The sequence below is a fragment of the Cheilinus undulatus genome, linkage group 19 (genome assembly GCF_018320785.1).
Source record: "Cheilinus undulatus linkage group 19, ASM1832078v1, whole genome shotgun sequence".
In the NCBI taxonomy this organism is placed as follows: Eukaryota; Metazoa; Chordata; class Actinopteri; order Labriformes; family Labridae; genus Cheilinus; species Cheilinus undulatus.
In genome coordinates, this window is record NC_054883.1 from 32,361,877 (window position 1) to 32,388,819 (window position 26,943).

Here is a 26,943-nt window from a genome sequence, read left to right on the forward strand (position 1 = left end):
TTTAACTTTGAAATATACAATTTGTTTTCTCCCAGAGGAGCATACCCCTGAACCTCCTAGAAAGGTCCCAGTGCACGTGATCAGACTGGTGCTACCTCTGTCTCAATTTAAGCCAGGAAAACCCCTGAAAATTAAGATATATAGTGAGTTTTTCAGTGCAATATACTGTAAATATGAGAGATACAAATATCTAACCCTAACCCTGATCATGCAGGGTTTCTTTTAAGGGCTCGGGATTTAGGGAGGAGATTGTGTGCAGAGACAAAAAAAGCACCAAACACAACAAAAAACCCCACAACCAAACTTAAAACATGAACTCTGTACACAAACTAGCAATAACAAGTGCCAAAAACAGCACACAAAGACAGAAAAAGTTAGGAAAGTTAACACTCACCCAGAGCTCCACACTCTCTCAACCATAGCACACACCATTCAGAGAGAGAGAGAGAGAGGGCTCAACTGTTTACTACAGGGAGGAGCAACTTTAACCAGGCGGCTTCAAATGTTCTCAAACAACAGGAAGAAACGTTCAGCTCCGGGTTGAATCCACTAAACTGAGCATTAAACTGAAGGCTTGTGTTGGGTGAGTGTAAATAAAATCACATCAGCAGTTAGAGATAAAAGCAGAAGTTGGTCAGACCTTTAATAATCAGTGCTGTGCTTTAAAACCAGTCAGTGAAATCTTAACTTTGTTTCTCAAACATACTGGCGACCAGTGAACGTGAGCTGAAACAGGGAAAGGGGTGAAAAAAGTCTGTTTATTCCGGTGAACCCGACAGACAGCGTTTGAAAGAATTGGCAGATGCATGAATATAAAGAGTTCTGATGTGTTCACACCAAGCGCGAGTAAATTTGTTCGCGCGAGTTTCTGACTGATTGTGACCCAAGAGAAACCGGTTTCCGCTTTGTGCTCGTGGTCTTAGCTTGCAGGGATTGCTCTGGTTCACATCTAGCGCGAACGATCGCTTTATTTGGAATGAACTGCACGCGCGTGCTTGATGTTTATTGATTCGCGCGTCAAATCCAAGCGGCAACATCCGGTCCTTAAAAAAAAAGAAGCCAATGCGGAAGTGCAGAGGGCTGGCTGAAGGAAACACCAACACCCGAAGTCACCTTGGACATCTGTTGAACAGACGTTTTGTACACAAGAAATAAACTAGTTTATAGCCTGGTTCAAAAGAAAAAAGAAACCAAACGTGTCTCCATGTCCTCATTTACCCTGTCAGCTATTTTTTGAACAAGAGATTTAACTTTAAGGTGGACTTTTGTACATTTTGTTCATTAGAGATAGAAACCATTGATCATTTATTTTTCCATTGTCCTCAAATTAAATTGTTCTGGTCTGATGAAAATTGATGACATACCCTCTATCACTTTTAACAGCATAATCTACTACATGGAGGATTTAAATGCAAATATCTCAGATTTGGTTAATCTTGTTATAATACTGGGTAAATATCATAACCATACCTGTAAATGGAAAAGCTGCAACCACTCTTTCTCTGCCTTTATCTTTGATTTCACCCACTACTTTAAATCATTGAAATGTCTAGAAAAAAAATAGAAAACCTGTAAAGCTGTACAACTCTATATCAAAATCCCTGTTATTCTAACACGTCATGCCTTTGCTTAAGTGTGCGCTTATATGATGGTTTGGATACCTGTTTTTTATTTTATTTGTATTCTTGTTCTTTCTTATATCTCAGTTTGTATTCTTGTATCATTCCACCATTGCTGTCATTGCAATCAAAGTGGCTGTTGTGAAACTTTCCCTTTCTTCTTGTTAATTTCTAATTCATCCAATGAAGGAGGAAAAAATAGGGCCACTTCCTCCCGGGCCAGTCCTCTTCCGGAGACCTCCGGGGATGTCAGCGGAGGATCTTCATGCTGATTGGCCATCACATGGCACGATTGCTCCGATTTTTCAACTCTCGTGAATACGCGATGACGCGAATGGTGCGTTGAACAAGGCCCAAATTCACGTCATTCGTGCGAATTACTGGCTCAGTTCGCACGACACGTGCCGAAAATTCACCTGATTCGTGAAGCCCGAGGCAAATCGGTGTTTGCTTGCGTCTTTACATTGACTTTACAGTTAATATACTTGTCAGAATAATTTTACTTGCGCTTGGTGTGTACACATGCAGCCACGACACAGCCGTTACACACACTCTGAAATCGCAAGATTGGTATTTGACTGAGGCTTTGTTGAATGAATTATCGTGTTCACACCACTGGGATCCATAATGTAAACCATAATATAAACCATGTTGCTGTTTGCAGATGTACATCCAGCAGACAGAGCAGAATCTCTTGTTCCCAGCTGTGTGTCTGTGAAGATCTACTCTTCCAAAGAGGAATCTCTAGTCTTCAAACATGGACCCGGACTCCAAGACAAGACGTAAGAGAAATATCTAACACCTTTTCACCTCTATTTTCATACTGCATATTTCTTCTCTGATGTTGATTTTTGCAGATGTGGTTCTAAAAGACAGATGGAAAAGTTCCAAGAGGATGGATCCTCCACTGAAGTTATTTAAAGAACCTGGACCCTCAGATATAAAGTAAGTCATCTTTCTGAGTCATTTTCCCTCTGTTGATTCCTCATAGTGTCTGTCAGCCACCTAGTAAAGCTGTAATCTGATTTAATTTGATGGCTCATTAAATCTTTTCCAGATTGTTGATTAACAAACCTGACCAAATCTGAAATGTACTGATGTCATCATTAATTGATATTATTTTAACCAATGTCCTACATGAGAACTCTCCCGTGTCTATTTTTGCCAATGATATTCATGATCACTGTGTCATTGCAACAGTAAGAAATGCAAAAATTCAAAAGCCAAGCCACGTATCATAAGAAAAATAAATATTCAACATTTTTTGGAACAGACTTTTTTCATGACCTTGGCGCTTTTGATTGGGAAAAACTCAGTCTTGTTGATGATGTTGAGTGTGCTTGGAAATATTTTTATGCTGGTTTTATTAGTATGGTTGACAGGCACACACCTTTAAAAAAAATCAGCATAAAGGGGTGTGGTAACCATGGTCTCTGAATGGCAACGTCAGCTAGAGGCAGTAACAACTACCCTTATATAGTAGGAAATAGTATAAACCTACCGATGGTCGGTTTCTACCTCTACCTACCTTTTAATAAAAGAATTTTCAAAGCAGATGTCCGTTTGAGCTAATTAAAAGTCATAAAATGCAGATTTTTACCGGTTGCAAATAATAAAAGGTGCACATGCCAGAAATAACGCCAGCATTGATGTGTCTAGTTCAGTCAGATACTTTAGTTTACAGCTGAAAATAAATGTTAAAGTGTTCACTACTTCTTTAAGAACACTGGACTTGTCTCTGTGTGTATCTGTGTTTACATTGTATTTTTAGATTCTTGATACTTTCACCATCAGTCAACAGTCAGTTTAGTAATAAGGACATCTCTTTACAGAGAGAGGAAGATGAGTTACAGTACGAAGAAGCAGCCGTCCCACTGTGCTGCCTGTTTGGGCATCCTGGAGGATCCATTCTCTACCAGCTGTGGACACTGGTTCTGCGGACAGTGTATCACCAAACAATGGTACCACCATGGTTCATCAGGAGAGTTTGCCTGTCCCCAGTGTGGAAAAAGATCCAGAAGACTGGAGACAGCTGGTCAGAGCAGCCTTCAACAAAGTAAGACTGAACACCTGTCTGATTCTGTCATCACCATTTCAGCAGAACTAAAAATAATTGTTCCATAAGGAGAAACATAAATTATTTTGATAAACTCCATGTGAATCGTTCATTTTTCAGATTTGGGAAGAAAACTTGTCGTGCCACAGGATATAGTTTGCACTAGTTTGATGCCTGTTAGTTATTTTATTTTATTTTATGATATAAGTATAGTTTATTTTATAGAACTGATGCTTTAATAGGAGGATTCTGTGGAGGCAGCTTATGAAAGGCTAAAGCTTAGATATGCAGATTTGGGGGCAGAAGCTGAACAGCAACGATGGAAAGTTAGGACTCGTCCAGTAGAAGTGGGATGTAGAGGATTTGCAGCAAGCTCAGCTGATTTATTGCTAAGAGAGCTGGGATTGCAAGGACAGAGGTTTCGAGAGACAACTAAGGAGATGTCAGATGAAGCAGTTTGGGCCAGTCAGTGGAGTTGGATGAGGATGAAATAATGCTGGCTTGGGGCAAAAATAAAGTACGACCAAAGCCCTTAACAACTCTGTTCATTTATTTTTATCATAATCTGCTCTCCTCATTTCTTTTTCCCTCATGTAAATGAGGGAGTAGGGGTAGGTAGAGCCACAAGCCACACCTGGAAGGGTGAGTGGTTGCCCCAGTCAGGGCCCCTCTCCTTAAGCTCTGCCTCCCCCACCCTACTGCTAAGCTCTCTCTCTTCCGGTATTTCACATTTTATGTTTTTTTTAATTTATTTTTTTTAATAGTTTCATGTGTAATTTCTGTAGTCTTTTTGTAGTTGCAATTATGAGTGGTATTAGCACAGGCAGTATCAGTATTGTCACTATCTGGAACTTGCATGTATGGAGCCTGAGTCTGTTGGAAGTGGCGATGCGGTTTGAGTTATGATATGTTAAGTAATTTGTTTGTTTATTTATTTCAAGGATAGCCCCTTGAGATGCATCATCTCATTTTCAAGGGGGTCCTTACAAAACAAATACATTCATCAGTAGTACAAAATCATAATTAGAGATAAATCCAAAACACAATACAGAAACATTTAAACGTAAAGACACCCACTCCACACACACACTCACAATCACTCACACTTAATGCTCCCCCAAGCCTAGCCACCCACCCCCCAAATACACAAGTAATGTAGAGAATATCTCTGTGTTGGGTGGTGGAAGCTGACATGGATGGGGGTGGCTCTGGGACTCTGGAGATCACTGTTCAGCTCTCTGGAGGTGTCGTGGGACTAAGTGAAACAAACATTTGCAAAGGGGGTGATCCCACTTGACAACCCTGGTGAAATTCTGGCTTTTTGTCTCCCATTGGTCTGCACATTTGGCCCGTGGGGGCCAATAGTAATGGTCAGGAATTTCTTCACTGAGCACCCTTTCTTTAGGAGACAAGAATCTGGGGATGATTAAAAATATGCATTTAATCCATCTCACAGGCAGAATTTGATCCCTCACCCAGGGCTTCTTATTTAGTTTCTATCTTTTCACATATTATGTATTTATTTATTTATTATATTTTTATCTACCTATTGGGACAGTGTACATTAATGAGCATGGACTTGTAAATGTGCAAGAGTGTAGCCCTTGGCTAATTTCCATCCGTAGTCCTTGGCAGTTTGATGGTATACATATAAAAAATGTGCATGTACATAATGAAAATATATATAAAATTAGACAACACATGAAGACCAAACAACATAAACAGTTAAACATTATGCAAAGACATACAGTTCCATGAAAAAGTATTTGCCCCCTTTCTGATTCCTGATTTTTTTGGATATTTATCACACTTAAATGTTTCTGATTACCAAACCAGTTTTAATATCTCACAGAGACAACCCAAGTAAAAACAAAAGACAGTGTCTAAATGATGATTTTATTTATTAAGGGAAAAATATCCAAACCTATCTGGCCCTGTCTGAAAAAGTAATTTCAAAGTCCTGACTTAAATCCAATTGAGATGCTGTGAAGTGACCTTAAACGTGCAGTTCATGCTTGAAAACCCTCCAATATGACTGAGTTACAACCAGCACAACCAGTTATTAGGTTCAGGGGGCAATTACTTTTTCACACAGGGCCAGATAGGTTCGGATTGTTTTCCTGTTAATAAATAAAATCATCATTTAGAAACTGCATTTTGTATTTACTTGTCTTTGTGAGATATTAAAAATGGTTTGATGATCTGTAACATTTAAGTGTGATAAATATGCAAACTAATCAGGAATCAGAAAGGAGGCAGATACTTTTTTTCACTGTAGTGTAAATAGTGAAAGACAAGTGATTTAAGTCAGTTTTACATCAGTTTCATTGAATTTAACAGGCATAAATAAGTTCCTATTTTACATAAAACTGGGGGGATGACCATTACTTACAGAGTATTCAGAAGCTTGTCATGTCTTGCCTCAAAAAGAGGTCATACTGACAACTTTTCCACTTGTCTTGTAAAATGAATATTTTGTATCTATATAACTTTTTCATGTAAGTAAATACTCAATAGTGTGTGTTCATTTTAATTTTTATTTATTTATTTTACCATAAATGTGCAAGGAACCATTTCCAGTAATGTTGTTGATCTTGATTTTCACCATTGTTATAACAATCTGGAAAATTTGCAAAAGCCGCGCTGTATTCAGACAATCAGTCTTCTCTGTTACAGGAGCTAAAGTGTGGAACTGAGCTGAAAATGCAGCATACTTTTAAAGATTTAACAAAAGTATTAAATCATGGCTGAAGGAGCAACTATACAGTTCCCTCACATAAAACAAGTGCTTACACATCTGTTAATCTAAAGGAACCATTTCCAATAGAACCTTCTGATTTTTGTATTTTATCTGTCTTGTATATTTCGACTTTACTGTTTTTGCGACCCACTGTGTTCTTTCTTTTTCCGTTATCTTTAACCTCTAAAAGCTCAATGTGGATGGGTAGTGAAAATTAGCACTTTGCTATAAACACTTCCTGCAATTTGTCTGAGACCTGTGCATGATTAAATGCCGCAGCATCAATGTTACTGTGTGTCAATGTTAAAAAAAATTAATGGAAATGAATGATCTCTCAGTATACCAGGAGATCCAAGAGATCCCGAGGTCAGAGGACAGGTCAAAGCAGAAACTCTTTGAGATCCAGTGCTCTGCTCTGGCCTACATGCTGCTCATGTCAGAGGAGGTTCCAGATGAGTTGGACCTGGAGAAGTACAACACATTAGAGGAGGGACGACTAAGACTGATTCCAGCTGTGAGGAGCTGCAAGAAGGCTGTGTAAGTCCGGATGTGATAAGTATTATAAATCGGTTTCATTTGCAAACAAGATCTTATATTGAATTGGTGGTACATTTTTTAGTTTTTGGGATTTTAACCATTTAAAGGCCAGTATGTTTACACAAGTCTACTGTTTTTAATAGAACAAAGTCACAAAAACTCAATTGAAATACAAACACACATTTTTCTTTTACACACACCATTATCCAACATCAATAACAGTGCACACTTACCATTTTAGTAGCAAGGCACCCTTGCAGAAAACAGTAAAAAGTGTGAAATTTTACTGCATGCTTTGAATGGGAAAAAAGTAGTGCCATCTGATGGGCAAAAAATAAAAATTAAAAATTGAAAGCTAGTAGTCAAAATGAAATCTTAACATAAAGGAATGCATTAGTATATGTTAAGATAAATGTGGGATCAACAATGGCATTTTCAATGGGACATTTTTGTCTTTAGGGACAAATGTGTCAGTTTTTGTATAGCTTAGCCCTTTAAGGCTAATTTAAGGAGCTGAGAAGACAATTCTGAAAAAAACATCCTCTAGCAAATTTGAGTTATATTTATTCAACACAGCCAAAATGGCTTGCAAATTTAAAAAATACTGAGTGAGAGTACAAAATGTCCCTAGTTTCTCTTAAGGGTTAAACAATGACACAAATACCATTAATGTGTGATTCAAATGTAATCCAGGACAGAGGGTGTCACACAGTTGGTGTGAAGATACATCCATAGATGGGACACATCATCAGCGATGTATCTTGAGGTCATTGGTGTTTCAGGTATCACAACATCATACACCCTCACTCAGGCGACCCAGCCAGGGTTGATCAGACCCTGACTTGTGTCCCAGCAGCACTGGCCCACTTCAGTTAATAGTCAAATGCACTACATAAATACTTTGTGCCCTCTTTTTCAAGTAATCTTAGGTATTATATGTCAAAACAGGATTTCTGTCTGGATGCTCTCAGAGGCTCACTGTGAAGTCATAGCCTCAGCTCTGAAGTCCGACCCCTCCCGTCTGAGAGAGCTGGAGCTGTGGTCCCCTATCGCTGATTCAGGAGTGAAGATGCTGTGTTCTGGACTGGAGAGTCCAAACTGTAGACTGGAGATTCTGAGGTCAGCTTACTCACTATATCTTATGAGCCAGTATATGAAATATATTCACTGTTGTTTTCATGTACAGTATTTTCTATAACCCACATCCTTTAGATAATTTAAAAAAATTTTCACACACACATGGAGTACAGGGGACATTTAAAAACACATAAGAAACAAGAAACGTGTGATGGTGAGGGTAGAAGCCTATAAGTCGCTTGTATAAAAACCACACCCAGGAGACATAAGGTGAAATGGTTGCCTCATACTTCTTTTTCCCATTGAATCTAGCTGTTGTGCCTTCCTATTGATGCTATCCATGCTTTTTAATACCTTATTGCCACATTTTTTGTGAGCCTGGTATCTTTTCAAGACTTTAAAGAGTGAATCCACACCAGTAAACCCGATAGTGAACATTTTTTTATCCTTTTTAAACCATCGAATTGAAATCGGTAACAGGAAGGAAAAAATGGTGTTGGAACACCTCTACTAAATAAGTTGAAAGATTTTTCCAAAAGCCAAATTAGTGATAATAAAGATTATTTTGTGTCTAGGTGATTCAATAATCTTTTATATACCAGCTTTTAAAGGATTTTAGAAGAACAAGACAATACAGAAATTGGGAAAATGATCCAGAGTTGTCTGATTTAAATAAAGTAATGACTTTGGCTACTTTGAGATTTTAGGGAATAATGTATGTTGCTAATGACAAACTAAAGATGAAGGTTTAAATTTTTTTTAGGAGGATATGATTGCTTTGATTAATGACCTGGAAATTCCATCATGACCTGAAATGGTGCAGAGTGAACCGGCTGTTGTGGTTAGAATAATAAGCAGAATTCACTGGCCAAATGGTTACACCAAAACGGGATTCAAGCTCTACTTCAGTGGTCCCCAAAGCCATGGATGGGCAAACAACATTTTCATGGGCCGACCATCAACAAGTAGGGGATAAATACGAAATAATAAAATGATTAATAAAAAATGGCATAAAAACAAAGTGCAGAGAAATACATCTCACTGTAATGCTGACTTAGTGGGGGCCCTGAGCTTGTTTCTCTGCAATGAAACGGTCCCAGTGGGAGACAATGACACCCAAAGTGTGTTCCTTATGTCCAGTCTGCTTCTTAACTTTGTTCTGGTTGCTGTCAACCAGAACAAAAATCAAGGCAGGATATTCTGCCTTGATTTTTGTTCAGAATCCTGCTAGAGTTGCTGTCTCCCACATACTTTTAAGGCCACCAATATCCAGCAGGTGCTCTTCGTCCTGCACGGACGGGCTTGTTACACCTGATATGTTTATAAATGGGTCGTGGATCCATGTCTCTGCACTTGGTGGGTCTTTTGTTCTTGGTGGTAACGAGCAAACTTATTTAAAAGCAAAGATAGGTGATCCTGCATCAGCTGGGAGAATGAAAGTCAAGGCTTAGTCTCACCCAAAACCCCTGCTAATGATGAAACTTGTCAAATGTCCTTCTGTTTGCTCGCCATCTCCACAGTTCCAGTTTGGCTTTGAATGCAGGTACTTTATCTGCCAGCTTATAGACAGATGTCATTCTCCCCTGAGTGAGTTTTTTTAATTACACTTTAAAACATATATACATGATGGAGTCTCCTCTCCTCCTCCTCCAAGGCTGACAGTTGAAGGTACCCATTTAGAATTAATTTGATTCACAAAACCAGAACACTAGTGGTATAATAAAAAGATCTAAAATTATGGCTGGTGAGACTTTATGTTGTTCCTCCTTGTTACAGTTACGTTCTTGTTTGAGTGGTGCCTTTTTAAACGCTTTGATTGGTCCGTTGGACGACGTGCTGTCAGCGACACACCTGCTGAATAATTTCAGCGCTACTGTTGTTGTTTTTGTCCACTGTTGTATTTTACTGGGAAACAAAGTGTTCTTAACAGGACACTGTTATCTGGGAATATTCAGGCTTTTGCTGGCGTTCGCTGTGGTTGTGTGGTTAGGACAGTGTGACAGTGCGTTGTTCTCTGGTTTCCTGTTCCACATGTATCCCTTCAGTACATGTCTGTACCGTACAGAGAGGCCCGTACCAAATGGGTACAGTACGAATGCACATACCTTTACACCCCTAGTATGGAGGGTGACTAACAATGCATAAAAGGCACTTAGTCTACAAATTGTATTCTATCCTTAAAAGCTGGCATTCACAGTTTACTATTTTATAAATGTGCGCTTACTGACAACATCACGTTCAACTAAATAATTCAATCTCAGCTTTATTTATGTTTTGTTTTTTTGTTTGTTTTTATTGTTCAGATTAGGAAGATGCATTTTGTCAGAGTCCAGCTGTGCATCCATAGCCTCTTCTCTGAAATCTAATCCCTCCCATCTAAGAGAGCTTGATCTCAGTGTCAACATGCTAAAGGACTCAGGAGTGAAGCTGCTTGGTGATTTTCTGCAGAGTCCAAACTGCAAACTGGAGATTTTGAGGTCTGAAACTCTTGTCACTTCATTTCATCTTCCCTTTTTTTTTTAGTTACAAGTGTCAGTGTGTTTCAATAAAAGAATCAGATCATTTGGTTGATTCCGCAATACGATTTTAATCTGTGCTGAAATTAATTTAACTAAAATGGATATTTTTCAGATTAAATATTCAGTTAGAGTAGCCCCACTGGCATCAGATCAGAGGCCATATTTTTAATGAAGAGCCTTCTGAGAAGCGTAAAATACTGTTTCAACAACAAAACAAACTGAAGCCATAAAAGTTTCAAATTCAATGACCAGTTTCAAAAAATGTATATCTGAGTAGAGTTGCAATCAATTCAGGGTGAGATTTATTTTAGTTCAAAATCAGACTGTAAATTGTTCCAAGAAAAGAAAGTTTCAGAGCTTTTTTGTCAACTCAGTTGAGTGGATAATGTGCGTGGTAAGCTTATAGTAAGGTGACTGACAATGACTAAAGACATAGACACTTGGTCTATAAATTGTGTTTATCCTTAAATGTTGCTGTTCATTAACTCATCAATGTGCACTTACAGTGCTAATTTTGACTGTAAGTTTCAATTTTAGTCTCAGTCTTAGTCTTTAGATTTAAAGCCTTTTAGTTTGCCATATTTTAGTCATTTCTACCCTTTATAGTTTTAGACTAGTTTTAGTCAACGGACATTCAAAAACATTGTACTCTAGTTTTAGTCCATTAAAAGTCCTTACATTTTAGTTTTTACCGGTAATCCAAGAGTTTGTGCTCTTGCCTTACTCTGGTACCAAACCATGGTTGCGTGTTCTATGCACCCTGCCAAACCTGGGATCCCTGCTTTCTACAGCTGAGAGGCAGAATAGCTACAGATGCATGTATTTTGACAGATTGACCCACAGTGGAGAAATGTCATGGATTTTGAATGTCCAACAAAAACATTTTAGTCTAGTTTTAGTAATCTTGATGAAAACTAAACTTACTTTTTTCAGTTTTAGTCACCATAGATATATTTTTGGCTAGTCTTAGTCTAGTGTTTCCTTTAGAAAGAAGACAGATATAGTCAACAAAATGTACAATATGACTCAATCCCACCAACATTGACATTTTTTTTTTCCAGATTGAGTGTATGTGGTTTGTCAGAGCTGTGCTGTTCTTCTCTGGCCTCAGCTCTGAGGTCCAACCCTTCACATCTGAGAGAGTTGGACCTGAACTTCAACGAGCTCCAGGATGCCGGAGTGGAGTTTCTGTGTGATTATCTGCAGAGTCCAAACTGCAAACTGGAGACTCTGAGGTTAGATATTCTGGTCACTTTGATGTATCTTTCCTTCTTTATTTTGTTATTATTGTCAGTGTGTTTCGATCAAAGTATCAGATTATTTGATGATTCTGCAGTATGTTTTTTTTTTCTCTGCTGAATTTAATGTATCTGACATAGATGTTTTTGAAATTACATTTTCAGTTAGAAAGATTTACCGAAATTGAGATCAGAGGTCTTTTTTCCAAACTTGACCCATCCAAGAAGAGCAAAATACTGTTTCAACAACAAACATATTCAACCAGTACAGAATAAAATTCAATTATATTTTTTTAAACTCTCTTTTGTCAGGTTTGGGTAAAAAACAACTCAAAAAGAAGGACCCACATGCCGAATAACTCAAAAAGGTTTAATAAAACAAACAAAAGAACTTACTTCAAATAAATCCAGGAAAACCAAAACTCACAGTCCAAAAAGCAAAGAAAATGCACACGAGTCACTAGGAAAAACACGAGGAGTAACACCAAGGAGAAACATGTAAAAAGACATGCGACAACAGGTGTGATAAACGAGACTCAGGTGAAACTAGTGAGGGTAATCACAGTGAAGGGAACTGAGGCAGGAAAAAAAAAACTGGAATCACACACACGAGAACTATAAAAGAAATAATGAAACACAAAAGGTCATTTACTAAACACACTAGAAACATAAAAATACACACAATAAACACAGGAAAACACTAGAGACCAGGATCATGACAGCTTTTTAAGTATTACGAACATAAATTCGGGGAAGGTGGGGTCAGAGATTTTTTTGTCTCCCCAGTCGATGAGTGGATAATGTGTGTGCAAGGCTTAACGTATGTTGATTAACAATGAGTAAAGGACAAAGACCTTCTATAAATGGCATTCTATCCTTAAATTTTGGCATTCACAGTTCATCTCATAAATTTGACATCAGTTCACCCAAGTAACTCAATCCCATCTTCATTGATGTGATTTTTTTCAGATTGAGTGGATGCAGTTTGTCAAAGATCAGCTGTTCTTCTCTGGCCTCAGCTCTGAGGTCCAACCCCTCCCATCTGAGAGAGTTAGAGCTGATTGGAAACAAGCTCCAGGATTCAGGAGTGAAACCTCTGAGTGACCTTGTGCAGAGTCCACACTGCAGACTTGAGTCTCTGAGGTTAGTGAAAGAGTTAAGGCAGCTCATGTTGTTTGAAAGGTGTTAAACCCTCTGAGACTGGTTCTGTTGTATACAAACAGAGGAGACACATGTAATTCAATTTAAATAACTTTTGAACCATCAGTTTCACTCGTTAATTCCTCTGAAACACCTATGTCGGCTCTTATAGAATGTTTTCCAGAAAGCCTGGAACTTGGCTTACTTTCAGGGTCTTTAACGATTAATTCCAAACCATTACAGCCTGATTTATGCTTCCACATCGTGTCGACGGTGTTGACCATTCGGAGTTCTGCGTCGAGGGAACGCATCGCTCTGCAATTCACCGCCATGCCGCTAGGGGGATGTGGCTGTGTCATGCAGTCAATGACCTCCAGCCCTGTGTCCCTGGAACTTTCTTGCCAGGAGTTTTTTGCCATTTGGCAGTCCTTGTAGTGCTTTGAAGACGAGTTGTAAAGGTGGTCATATTTACTAACCTCCTCAATTATTCTCTCTTCGACTTGATCCATCGTTGAAACATTGACCGCTCCACAAAAACTTTAAAAAATGGCAGTGTTGCAGGAAGAAAGACCAGAAAAACCAACTGCCAGAAATGACGTTTTGAGCGGACCAATCACAGCCCTTGCGGTCCTCGTCGCCGCAACGTGTAGTTAGGATTTTTTGGAGGTGTGCGTCAGGCTATGGCCTAGGGGTCCACGTCGACACGGAGGGCTACACATAGCTACACCGTTGACGCGACGCAGAAGCATAAATCAGACGTAACTCCAATTTTAAACCTTTTGATTTACGATCCATTTTTGATCATTCTTGCAGCTAGCAGGTTTAGCCCACTGCCATATTACCTGTTTGTATCTTAGAATGCATTGTGACTGGGCTTTGTCAATCACTGGCAGGCTGTTTCGTCGTCACGACATGTGTTGCCAAACAGCACATGTGCACAGACATAAACTGGAGGAGGGAGCCTGAATGATTCATTATTGGGGAAAGAGACACAGAGAGGCTTATATATGGCCCTCAGAGTCACTGCAGACAGGACCTACTGTAAATGATGGCTTAAATTCCCTAAAGCACTTTTTTTTTTTTTGTAAAATGTGAATATTTTGAAGATTTTTTGTCACAGAATGCTTATTTTAAAAAAATTTTGGTCCCAAGGACATAGAACAAGTTTGTACAAAAAAACTTTTTTTACTGTTTACTGTGTTTAGTTACTAAAAATCTTTGAGTTTTAATTTCTGATTAGTTTTGTCTTTTGTTTCCAGTGACATTACTGCAGCATGCATATTCTTAAAGCCTAGGTTATCCTGAAGAAAATGGATGTTTAAAGCTTGACTGTGCACCACAGGGTTGATGTCTTACAAGCATTTTAAGACAAAAAAGTCAAGGAGAGTCACAGTGGTTAAAAAAAAGCTTCGGGCTCAGAGGGTTAACTTGAGGGGTAAATTTCTGTTAATAGGTAGTATCCCAGCTTTTCTAAATCTACTGCATGAGCTCAAAAATCAACCAGTAAGAGGAATTGAGGAGCAGTGGCACAGAGGCACTTGTAGTAGTGATCAAATGAACACCTCTGGGATTTAAGCCTTAGGATTCTGCAGCGATAGCACGACTCAGAGGAATGCTTAGTGGTACGCAAACAAATCAGTGATGCTCTGAACTAATCTCCTGTATTATTTATCTGATTTTATTTATTGTAATTATTGATTTCCAGCATTGAATTCAAGCTGACTTTTGTTGTTATTCAAGTTAAAGTTATTTATGATTTTTAATCCATTTTTTTCCAACAGTTTTAAAGTCCTATTTGGTTTGATTGGTTATTTTCTTTTGTGCAGACACAAATTGTGAGATTCAACAGATGGTTGTATTCTTTACAGTGGAGATATAATCTATTGTAATTAATTTGATATTATGATGTGCAAAAGATTGTAAAGTTTGCTAACTAAGAGAACTTTTCTTCCAACTGGATCAATAGCTTTGGGGAGTTTCCCTTCGATAAGAGGATCACAGCTGATAAAAAAATATGTGAGTTTGAAACAATATATCCCTTCCTCCAAGACACTGTATACCAACAGCTGTTGTTTCTCATTAAAGTTTTTTCATACCTTTTTCAAACAGCTCTGAAAGCCCAACACTCCTCACTATCAAGAGACTTCAATGTCAAAAAGGAGAAGGAAGACTTTCATCTGCTTGATGATAGAACGGTGAGGATAATCCATTGGCCAGAAACTACTTGAATTTAAAATTACTGAGATTTCACTACTGAGATAACACATTTTTCAAAAGCATTGAGTTTAGTATTCTATCACTCAGAAATAAATCAGATAAACTTTAATAAAACAATTAAGAAGTTAGGCTTTTGTAACTAAATAACATTCTTCTTCTCTTATTTCCAGGCTCCATTATCCTTCTTACCTGAAAAGACCAACTGTACATACAGGTAATCTTACACAAGGCTTTTCCAGCTTCACTGATGGTTCATCAGTTTCAGAACCCACTGTTCATCATCTGACAATTATATGACTATCTGAAAATGTAGAGGGGATTTTAATTTCTTTGAACTAAATGGAATTATGCCTGTTAAAAACATCAATAAATCACGAACTGATGACTTGGTGAGTTTTAAGCAAAGCTCTGCCCTGTGTAAGACTGTAAGCAGTTAAGTGCTACTGTGACAAAAATATGATAATACATCAAACAAAGTGTAGATTTGAAAGTTACCAGGTCATGTGACCAGCAGGTCATTACATACAATTGAAGAACTCATATATTTGAAGAATTCAGAAGTACCTCCATCTGATGTGTCTGTGTGAAAGGGTTGCATGAATTCAGACTGTATTTGTTGCAGGTTCAGGTGTCCTGGTCAGGGTTTGTTTCAGTGTGCTTCGACTGGGCTGATGTTTTCTATGGCAAAGGAGGTAGAGCTTCGGTACAAGACTGTCCAATGGGATGAGGAAGTCCTCATATCAGCTGGCAAGATGGCCGCAGGGCCGCTGTTTGACATCCAGTGTCCTGAAGAAGCCGTGTGTCAGCTCCACCTCCCACACTGTGAATCAAAGGAAGGTAGAGTAAAGGCTGTCTTTAATGATGTATCACTGAAAATGTTAAAGTGGGGGTATTATACTTTTTTTCAAAGCTTTAGACATCTCTCTGATACCCACGTAGTAGCTTCACATGGTTTACAGCTCAAGAAACTCCTCATGTTTCTCACACTGGCGTCCAGAAAAACCCTTATTTTAACCTCCATCTGAAACGCTTCAGTGCTGTCTCTTGAGCCCCCCTCCCACGGACCTGCTTTCCTCCAGTTGGCTGATTTTCCCGGAGGCTGGCCGGCAGCAGGACTCAATGTTTTGTGCACGCCCCCTCCAATGTGGCTATATTGCTATGCTAGTACTTGTAAACTTTGAATGGACCGGTCCAACTGAGTAAAATATGGCGAGTGGAGTCTGGAGTATGGAGTCTGATCCTGATAGTTTGGATAGTTTGGAGAGAGAGGGGGAAGAAAACCAGCAGCAGCGAAGGATAGAGCAGGACATATCTGTTTGGTAAGTGTTTAACTACTGTGTTACTAAATGGTTAAAAGGCCTTGTGGGGGCAGTCTGTTCCGCTTTGCCGGCAGAACGGACAAACCAGTCAGGAGATCCTATTGCGATGGCCTCATCAGTTCGCTCCATCGAAATCTCATCTCTTGATCTTGGAGAGATTCCCAACCAACCGTTTTCATCAGTTTACACTCTAATTCCAAGATAACTGCCACATATGTTTATCTTGCGGTTTGAAAATTTGCATAAGTGAAGTATGGACAGCCAACATTGGGACTTTATATTTATGTTTTAAAAATCAGAAAAGTATAATACCCCCTCTTTAAATTAACGTGTTGGAATTATCATACAGTGATCTGTTAGAGGCACAGTGTATAATATTCGGCCCTGTAGCAGTTAGTTGATCAAACTTGGTTAACCTGAAACATAATCTTTGTAAGTTGACCTGTCTAAATGAGTGTTTAATCACTTTATTATAGACACATTTTGGACTCGGCCATCTTGGATTTGTGCACCTTGCACGTTTCTACAGCATCGCAGGAGAGACTAAATAACACTCATTTTTTTATTCTAATGTTTGCCACAGTTACTACCAGAAGCAAGTATTGCCATGAACACAAAAAAAAAAAACAGAGAAACCTACAAGATATGAGAGCCTAGTAACTCCCATGGAGAGTTCCTAACTGCTGTGGCAGCGTGTTTTGCCACACGTCTGACCTGATTTTAACAGTACGCCCTAGTTTGGTGAATGTTGATTGCGTCTCTCTCTGCTGTCAAAGCCCTCTCATTCTCCATGAGTTTTAACTCGGTAAATCTTCCTACAAGTGACTTAATTCAGTGTATAGTGAAACTGTGCCAGGAGTTTTTTTTTTATAAACAAAACCATTTTGTACAAATGTAGGGAGTTTTCCCCCCAAAACAATGCTAAATCAGGCTTTTACTCTGAAAAGCACAAACTAGACTTGTACCCATACTGTGTCTATCATTCCTGTGACATGTTGTACCAGGGTGAAAACTTGCTTCACAAGTATTAGAAGTTTAGGGAACAACTTTATTTAACAGACGCATTTTAGCTTCTGGCTAAACAAACTGCAAACGTATTCTACTGACATATTTTTACAAGGTAAATGTGGCTCTATTTCTTTTTATCATTTTCCTGTCTATCTAGACTGATAACTGTACAGAAAAATGGACAAGACCTCAATTCTCGAGTTTCTCCACGCTTGAGACGTAGCACTATCACAGTCAGTCTGAAAGCTCTGACTTGTTAACCTGCAAACAAATGGCTCTTTTCCACCGGCCCTTCTTAGCCCTACTCTACTTGACTTGACTCTACTCTGTTTGTTTTGTTTGTCATGGCTTTAACTAAAAATAAAGCCATGTCACGGCAAAGACGTGTATCTCATGTGTCCAGTCTGAGGTGGGCTTAAGAACGCCACCCCCAGCAGTCTCAGCCCAAAGCAGCACAACCATGGTCTGGTCCAACCCTAACTACATTTTAATATTAAGGAAGGTCTTAAGCCTACTCTTAAAGGTAGAGAGGGTTTCTGCCTCCCAGATTTTAATGAGTAGATCAATCCACAAGAGAGGGGCCTGGTAACTGAAGACCTTACCTCCCATATTATTTAGAGAACTGACCACGATAAGGCCTGCATATTGGGAGCATAATGTTTTAGAGGAGTAATATGTGGCACTATGGGCTCTATGGTGACATTTACATCATTGAGATTCATTGTTTGTTCGTTTGTTTGTATCCACATTAGTCACTACTGAAATAGGAAGTACTCATTCTGGGTTCCACACAGACAAACACTAAAAATTAGGGCTGGGCAATTAATCACAAATTAGATTAAATCGCAATATGGCCTGCTGCAGTTTTCAAACCGCAGAAGGTGCAATATTTCTTTGACCTGAAATTTGTGTCAAAATACCAGTTTAAAACATTTTTTGCAGCAGAGACGTTGTGCGTTATATTCCATGCAAACATTCAAGTGGCATATTTTAACAGTAGTGTACAAAAAATCTATTTTCTTCATTTTTGTATGTTTTTCTTGTTAAACATTAGAATTATATAAAATTATCATTCCCTTTAATACAACAGTTCATATCCAAAAATTGCAAAATAAGTCAAAATCATCGCAATTAGATATTTTTTCAAAATTGTTCAGCCCTAGTTTTATCTAATATTGTGTTGGCTGTAGTATAGAATAAATTATTGATTATTTTTGTTGGAAAATACATGAAATGAGGAACTTCAGAAATAATCACATATCAAATCACACTCGCAATATTGGGTTAAAAAAAAGATTATTTTTCCACATCGCTCAGCCCTTCTAAAAATGGAAATGAATGCCATCAAGTAAAAGACCTTATTGAAATAAGGGTGAAATAACAGCACAATAACAGTTTCAACAGATATCATTACAACCAAGATCAATTTATTGGCATTCCAATCAGGTGTGTCGGCGTTGGCGTGCTGTGTCAAACCTGGGAGCCGGTGACACCGCCTCCGTCCACAATTATAATTGGTGATTCCATTATAAGGAATATAAAGTCAAACCTGGCTGTAACTTTCTGTTTTCCTGGAGCTGCTGTCTCTGACATAGTTCGTGTCATCCCTGGCCTGCTTGCAGACCACCCCTCTGTGAAGAAGGTCGTTGTTCACGTCGGCACGAATGACACCAGTCGGCAAAAATCCGAACTCACAAAAAGGGATTTTTCTGAACCCTTCAAACTGCTGCAGGCCAGTGAGTGGATCATTTTCATTTCTGGCCCAATTCCTATGCTGGGTCAGGGAGTGGGTAGCTTTAGCAGGCTCCTGAGTCTGCATGAGTGGCTTCACTCTCAATGTAGAGTGCTAAACTTTACATTTATTGCGAACTTTGATTTATTTTGGCTGCGCTCTGCTTTCTTCAGAGGAGATGGGTTGCACCCAAACAACCTAGGTTCTCGAATGTTGTCATCAAACATATTCTACCATACTATGTCCACACAAGCATGACTTTTGACAGCTCCTGCCCCCTCTATGAATACCCACTCCTCATTGGCCAATAGTCTTTCCCTTACACTGTCACCTACAAATATATTTAGCCACGCCCCCCTCTGCTGGTTACACAAGTCATTACTTCCTCCAAAAACTGACCCTCCCAAATGTGGTCCTTGTGTTGTCACACCCAAACAATTCTCTCATACTTCCCAATCTGCTTCTAATATAAGCCCAGTGTCATCTACTCTCACCCCTTTGTCCATTCCTGTGATAATTACTGAAAGACCTGATGAACCATATTAAACACCAACTTTTTTGCCTCATAGTAGTAACAGGAACAACTTAATTCCTATAAACCCTGCCCCCGTTTCTGTGCCCTATGCCTCAGCTCCTCTCAGGGTTGCACTGGTGAATGCTCGCTCTATATCAAATAAATCATTTCTGCTCAATGACATAATCCAATCCAAAAATCTAGACTTCATGTTTATAACTGAAACCTGGCAAAGGACCAATGAAGATGCCCCCCTAATTGAGTTATGCCCTCATGATTTCTCCTTCATAAGCTTGCCCAGAACTTCTGGCCATGGTGGAGGACTTGCTGCTGTGTTTAAAAATAATTTTTCTTGCCGTTTGGTGAACACTGGGTCATTTTCTTCTTTTGAACTTCTAATGATTAAAATTGGCCACTCTAACCCCTTTTATGCCATTTTAGTCTACCGCCCACCTGGCCCAAATAGTTGTTTTTTAACTGATTTCAGTGATTTTTTGTCCTCCATCTTAAAACTCCCCAGATTTTTACTTTTTGTTGATTTTAACATTCACATTGATGAGGTCTCCGATAAGTTTGCTTCTGACTTTCTAAGCATTACTGAGTCATTTCATCTGACCCAGCATGTAACAGGCCCTACTCATGTCAGAGGTCATACACTAGACCTTGTCTTTACATTTGGTTTAAAAGTTGACTCTGTTGTTTCTGAGGAATTTTTTATCTCCGAACATTATGGTATCTTATTTGATCTGTCCTTCAACCTAGATACTCTGCCCTGCCGTCGAAAAATCAAATCTCGCATCCTTAATCATCTCACTGCAGAAAAGTTTTCTGCGTCCTTTCATTCCTGCCATTTGACATTACTGGGTGATATTGACACACAAGTACAGTCTTTTAATGAGCACTGTCTTTCTGTTTTGGATGAAATTGCTCCCTTAAAATCCAGACTGGCCCCTTCGAAAAAGCCGCCCCCCTGGTTAAATGATAATATCCGCTCCTTTAAGCGAACATGCCGTAAAGTAGAACGGTTGTGGAAATCCACCCGTCTTTATGTCCACCATCAGCATCTAAAAGAGCTTTTAACTGAATTTAATAGTATGGTTAAGGATGCCAGAGATAAGTATTTTGCAAATCTTGTAACACAGAACAGACATAATCCTAGAGTCCTGTTTGAAACTATTAATAATGTTGTCTCTTCTCCATCACCCACCCCCCCAATTTCCTCTGATGATGAGTGTGAAAGATTTCTTTCCTTTTTTGTTAGCAAGATCAATGACATCCAAGCACAAATCACTCCATCTTTTTCTTCTGCTGTTCCCTGCCCACCTCACCAAACAATCCTGGACAAGTTCTCTCCCATCTCCCTACAAGATCTAAAGAATCTGGTTAGAACTATGAAAATTTACTCTAGTCCCTTTGATATACTGCCCACCCAGCTACTAAAATCTGCAAAAGATTCCATTGGCCCATACATTCTTTCAATTGTCAATAAATCATTAGAATCTGGTCACGTTCCTTCATATTTTAAACATGCTGCCATTCAACCACTTCTCAAAAAAACAAACCTGGACCCCTCTCTGCCCCAAAACTATAGGCCCATTTCAAAACTACCCTTTATTTCTAAAAGTCTAGAAAAAGTGGTTGCCAAACAACTTACAGCTGCCTTGGACACTCATAACATCCTGGATAAGTTTCAGTCTGGTTTTCGTCAGTCCCATTCAACGGAATCAGCCCTTCTTAGAGTTTTTAATGACCTCCTGATCAGCTGTGATGAAGGTAAATGTTCTGTGTTGGTTTTATTGGATCTCAGTGCAGCCTTTGACACTGTGGATCATGTTATTTTAGTTGATAGGCTGAAGCAGTGGGTGGGCATTTCTGGCTCAGCCATTGATTGGCTTTCCTCTTACCTGTCAGAGAGAACATTCTCAGTCACTGTTAACAGCCACAGCTCTTCAAATTCCCCCCTGGTCTGTGGAGTTCCCCAAGGTTCAGTCCTTGGCCCAACATTATTTTCCTTGTACCTGCTCCCACTCAGCCACTTAATCAACAGTTTTAAAGACATATCTTATCATTGTTATGCAGATGACACCCAGCTTCATATATCTTTTACACCTCAAAATTACACTAAAGTGTCGGTTTTTACTCTGACAAAACAGAGGTCCTTGTCTCGGCCCCAGATGGTTTAGTGCCAGGGATTTTGGAGGAACTTGGTACCCTGTCTACTTATGTAAAACCTGTTCTTCGTAATCTTGGTGTTTCATTTAGCCACTCTCTATCTCTAGATCAACATGTCAATAATCTGGTCCGTTCTTGTTTTTCCCAACTAAGAAATATCGCACAACTCAGACACATTGTTTCTACAGCTCAGATGGAGATGGTTATTCACACTTTCATTTCCTCCCGTTTAGACTACTGCAACTCACTTTTCACCTGTCTTAGTAAAACATTTATAAATCATCTACAATTAGTACAAAACGCTGCAGCCAGACTACTTACCAAGTCTTCAAAAAGGTCACACATCACACCAATTCTGTATTCTCTCCACTGGCTTCCCATACACTTCAGAATACATTTTAAGATTCTTGTGTTTACTTTTAAAGCCCTGCATGGTCAGGCACCAGCCTATATTATGGAGCTCCTAAAACCTTACAATCCCAGCAGGACTCTTCAGTCCTCTGATCAGGGTCTGCTGGTTGTTCCACACTCCAGACTAAAAACTAAAGGTGACTGTGCATTCAAGGTCATTGCTCCAACTCTTTGGAACTCACTTCCATTGAATTTAAGATCAGCAGAAAAAGTTGATTCTTTTAAAAAGCAACTTAATACCTACTTGTTTGGTCTGGCCTTTACTGGCCTTTACTGGCCTTTTGTGTACTGTGTATTCTCTTTTTGTACCTTTGCATTAATTGCTTGTGTTTCTTTTACCTTTTTGTAAAGCACTTTGTGACCTCGCTGTTCTTTAAAGGTGCTATAAAAATAAACTTATTATTATTATTAATTTCTCTTTTGCTCATTTCAAATGAACTCAAAATTCATTTTAAATAAAAACTATCTTGAATTGTATGTTTCCTTATAAAACAGTGAGTGCAGTACCTACACAATGACACAGAGCTTCAGAACAAAGATAACCAGGAGATTCTACAGTTATGATTATGTAAACTCTCCAGAGCTGACATCAGCAGATACATTCTGACTCTCAGTGGTAACATACTCTAATAAAACCGCTCTCTTCTGTCCCAGGACTGCTTGTTGATGGAGGCTTGTCTGTTGTCCATATCACTGATGATGGGATGAGCTTCTTGGAGCCGTTGGAGATCACAGACACTCATGTGGTTGTGAACGTACCTCACCTATCCGCCTTTGGTCTGGTCTGGAATTTTTTTAAAAGGTTTCTGGAAAATTCCCAGCCAATAATTGGAGCAGTCCTGCTGTTCCTCCGACCTCCCTACATCAGACATCAAGTGCTTGATGTGTTTCTGGTGCCAGTTAACATAGACATGGATAAGGTAAACCTTAATATCATATCTGCTTTTATGATGAATGTCTCTGAATCAGATCATAAGCTTTGTATTGGGATTTAGGAGAAAAATATTTAATTTCTTGCTGTCTCTGAAGCTTGTTGAACAGCAGGAAGGAGCAACTAGAATAAGGATGTCTTCTGAGTGTCACCTCAGCGTTGATCAAAATTACAGTGTCTGCTGTGAACCTCAGGACTTCAGAGTACAGCCACTGGTGGGATAATCTCCTCTACTTATTCAGATTTACCACAGACATAATCATGAAAGAAATCAGTTTCATGTATAGAAGAGAAACGCTGGAATGTTTCTATAAGAGCTTGGTAGGTAATTTTATGCTTTTCTTACTCCAGCAAGCAACCTTTCGCTCAAATCATGGACCAAATTTTTTCTCAACATTTGAAGTTTTCCTCACGCCAAACCAAGAGGAACTGACTCTGATCATCCAGGACCAACACAGTAGAGAAGTCTGGAGACGTTATGTGCCTCTTACAGGTAATGTGACTCCATCCATCTCTCTTTGGGTCCTTTAGTCCACCCTGCAAAGAATTACCTGATGTGAGAATTAATGTAATATTATTTGTTTAGTGATAAAATTGTAAAACTGAAGAAATTAGGTATTAAACGAAGGTCTTTTTCTGTGGTTATTTTCCAGGCTCAAGGAGGGAATCTCTGCCAGGGACAGGGACAGGGGGCAGGGTTCTATCAGAAGAGACCCTGTTGTCAGTTAGGACAGAGTTTGTAAATAGAGTGTCAGTTCCTGTTCTAAACCAACTTATTGATAGACTCCTGGAGCACGGTGTTATTCAAGATGAAGAGATGGAGTCCTTACGCCCAGCAGGCAAAGCAGACAAAGCACGGGCAGTGATTGATTCAGTGCGAAGAAAGGGAGCTGTAGCCATATCAGTCCTGATCACTGCTCTTCTTCAGGTGGATCCAGTGCTTTGCAGAGTGCTAAACTTAAGATGAAAGCAAAGAAAGATCTGTGGGATGATGTGATGATGTAAAGAGCTGACTGTTTTACTGTTACACCTCATTTGTTGGAACCTTAAAATTATATTTTGAGGATGAAATATTCCCTCCACAGCAGAGTGTTGGTCAATATTTAAACATTCCTGTGCTGACACTTTGTCCGTCTTAGTAATTCTTTATTTCAGTACCAACCATTTCTTGTTTTTCACAGTTTCATTAATTTCACACCATAGATCAGAAAAATATGGACTAGGTTTATTCATAGATTTAAAAGGCATTTGAAACAATAAATCACAACATATTAATAAAAAAACTAGACATTTACAGTATCAGAGGGGTGGTCTTGAACTGGGTGGGACAGTATTTGAGCACCAGGCAACAGGTTGTGAAGTTTATGTGATAGTTTCTCTTCATGCTTGAACATGGCTTGTGCCCCCCCAGGGGTCAGTGTTGGGCCCTAAACTGTTTATGTTATACTTTACTTACATATGTAATGTATCAAAAGTACTGAAGCGTGTTTTGTTTGCTGATGACACAAATATTTTTTTCTCTGGAAATTATTTAGTTTTTATTGGAGATCACTTCTGAAATGAGGAAATTAAAAATGGGTTTTGATAGACATAAATTATCTTTAAACTTGAACAAAAAATGGTGCTTTTTGGGAATTCAAAGTAAATATTATGGTACATTTTTGGTTATATTTCTATGAACCAATCTCTAATAATGCCTTTTAACAGCTTTTTATAAGTAATTACAAGCATTCATAATTTATGACTGTTTATGAGCAGTGATTATAAGCTGTTATATAGAAATGCATTATAACTTAACATGTAACAAACTAGAGCATCTTATAAATCCTGGGTTTCATAAAGCATTATACCTCCCCCAACGTTAACCAGTTATAAATGTTCATTGAAAAGTGACTGAGTGCATTATAAGCAGTTCCTCTGCTCCTCTTCAACCTGAGTTATTCCAGCTTGAAATAAAGCAATTGTTTGGATAAGTACTGTGAAGCATTTTTATTTTACACTTTAATTACAGTCACAGTAGTTCTCAAGAAAACATGAAAAAAATGCAAACCCTTACACTGACGGACATTTAACACTCAGAACCAAAGAAAACAATCAAAGGAAAACCTTGTATCATCAAAACTCAGGAAAACACAAAATAATCAAACTTCCAACAAAGAACACTCCAAATCCCATCTCCCAGTTCCCCCAGTTTGTCTGCTTTTTGTCAAACACAAGAAGAAAAAAACTTAAGAGAAAAAGTTCATTTTAATAGAAAAAAGTTTTCATAAGTAATGGGAACCCTTGTACCTTTGGGATCAAATATTTTATTTATTTTATTTTGTTTGTTTGTTTTTGCTTACTGTCAGCCCAGTACGTTGGGGATCCAGTTTGTGTTTTGGCTGCTGGAGAATGAAGAGGGCCCAGCTTCCCATTGAAGATTGACAGCTGAGCTGTGCCTGCAGGATGAATCAGGAATTTTGCTTTTACCAGGCAATGAGCATTTTTGCTCCAGCTCAATTTAATCTGCTCAGGATGGGGAATATACAGGGGAAGAATGGAATAGTGGTACAAATGACCAGCAAATGGGTTAGTAAACAGAGGGGAATGGGTGTGAATGTGGGTGTAGCGTCTGAGTCGAGACAGTGGACAATCTGGTTGTCACAGTGAGTCACACCCAGTTTGTCAATTCCCCAGACCTCCCACCTCTTTATCCTCAGCAACTTGCATGCATATTCACACTGACATGCGCTAGATTTATTGAGCTGCATCCAAGACACCAAACATTGGTGTTTCGTCAAGACCACACTATCCAAGACATGCCTGAGACCAGAGTGCACCGAGCCCAAGACAAGACTAAGTGCAGCCGAAAAGTTAAAAAAAATGACTCCCTAAGTCCTTTTCTATCCACTTTTCCTTAACCCTGAAGAAAAACGTCACAGGGTCAAGGAAAAGTGGGAGTAGAAGGGTGGGAATGGAGAACCTTAGGAACCTTCCTAAGCAAAAAGTGGTATTAAAACACTTCCAACGACTTTTGGGGTCAAGATGGAGTTGAGACCAAGACAAGACCAAGACCATAAAAATCATTTTTAAAAATCATCGCAGGGTTGAACAGTAAAAGAGCACTCTCTCTTTAATGTAGTTTGCTTTTAAATAATTTTTTTTCAACAAAAAACAAGGTGTCTGCAACTACTTTCAAAGCACCACAATGCAAAAACCTCAAATCTTAGTGAATTTGTTCAACTAACTTCATTAAAAGCCACTGGCAAATCCAGAACTGTTTTAAATATCTGAAAATTAGAGATTTATCCAGATTTGTCAGGTGAATGAGGCCTAAAGTTAGTTTTAAGATGTATTTCTGACTCCTCCTTTCCAAGGAAGCAGAACATTCGGTGACCTAACGGCAGCTGTTTTAAGCCACATTTCAACACTAGTTAATCAGGAACAGTAAGGGCCAAAAGTGAGGCCCCAAGCAGACTCTGGTATGAGGCCCCCACCAAAAAAAAAAAACGTATGTATTATATACATTTATATACACAGACTGAAGTCTGCTAAGGACAACCTGAAGAAAGATTCTGATACTGGAAGCATGTCCTTTATTCAGATGAGACCAAACTAGAGCTGTTTGGACAAAGAAGGGAGAGGAGTATAACCCAAAGAACACCATCCCCACAGTGAAACACGGCGTTGGGAGGATTATGCTGTGGAGATGCTTCAGTGTGTCTGAAAATGGG

The 26,943-nt window shown here is 38.9% G+C and overlaps 1 protein-coding gene across 2 annotated transcripts; it reads left to right on the forward strand.

Annotated features, from left to right (window-relative positions):
• The first annotated feature begins 519 nt into the window (after nt 1-519).
• Nucleotides 520-25,207, forward strand: LOC121527242 (NACHT, LRR and PYD domains-containing protein 1-like). Of its 2 annotated transcripts, none has more exons than XM_041814102.1 (17): nt 520-583; nt 2,284-2,401; nt 2,477-2,564; nt 3,452-3,675; nt 6,754-6,952; nt 7,901-8,071; nt 10,333-10,506; nt 11,610-11,783; nt 12,756-12,929; nt 14,893-14,942; nt 15,036-15,121; nt 15,314-15,357; nt 15,766-15,980; nt 22,954-23,219; nt 23,329-23,445; nt 23,582-23,723; nt 23,884-25,207. In XM_041814102.1, exons 2-17 carry the CDS (start codon nt 2,377-2,379, stop codon nt 24,195-24,197), a joined length of 2,463 nt encoding a protein of 820 aa, XP_041670036.1. In that variant the 5' UTR covers nt 520-583; nt 2,284-2,376; the 3' UTR covers nt 24,198-25,207. The 2 variants fall into 2 exon arrangements, with proteins under 2 accessions (XP_041670036.1, XP_041670037.1); XM_041814103.1 differs by having other exon boundaries at nt 2,492-2,564.
• Nucleotides 25,208-26,943: the final 1,736 nt, after the last annotated feature.

What these genes read in the sequence shown, in the direction of transcription:
- LOC121527242 (XM_041814102.1), top strand. Translation starts at nt 2,377, where the DNA reads ATGGACCCGGACTCCAAGACAAGAC. An exon ending in TCAGAGCAGCCTTCAACAAA is followed by an intron (nt 3,676 to 6,753) that starts GTAAGACTGAAC and finishes ATGATCTCTCAG; the next exon opens with TATACCAGGAGATCCAAGAG. An exon ending in ACTTCAGAGTACAGCCACTG is followed by an intron (nt 23,446 to 23,581) that starts GTGGGATAATCT and finishes TTCTTACTCCAG; the next exon opens with CAAGCAACCTTTCGCTCAAA.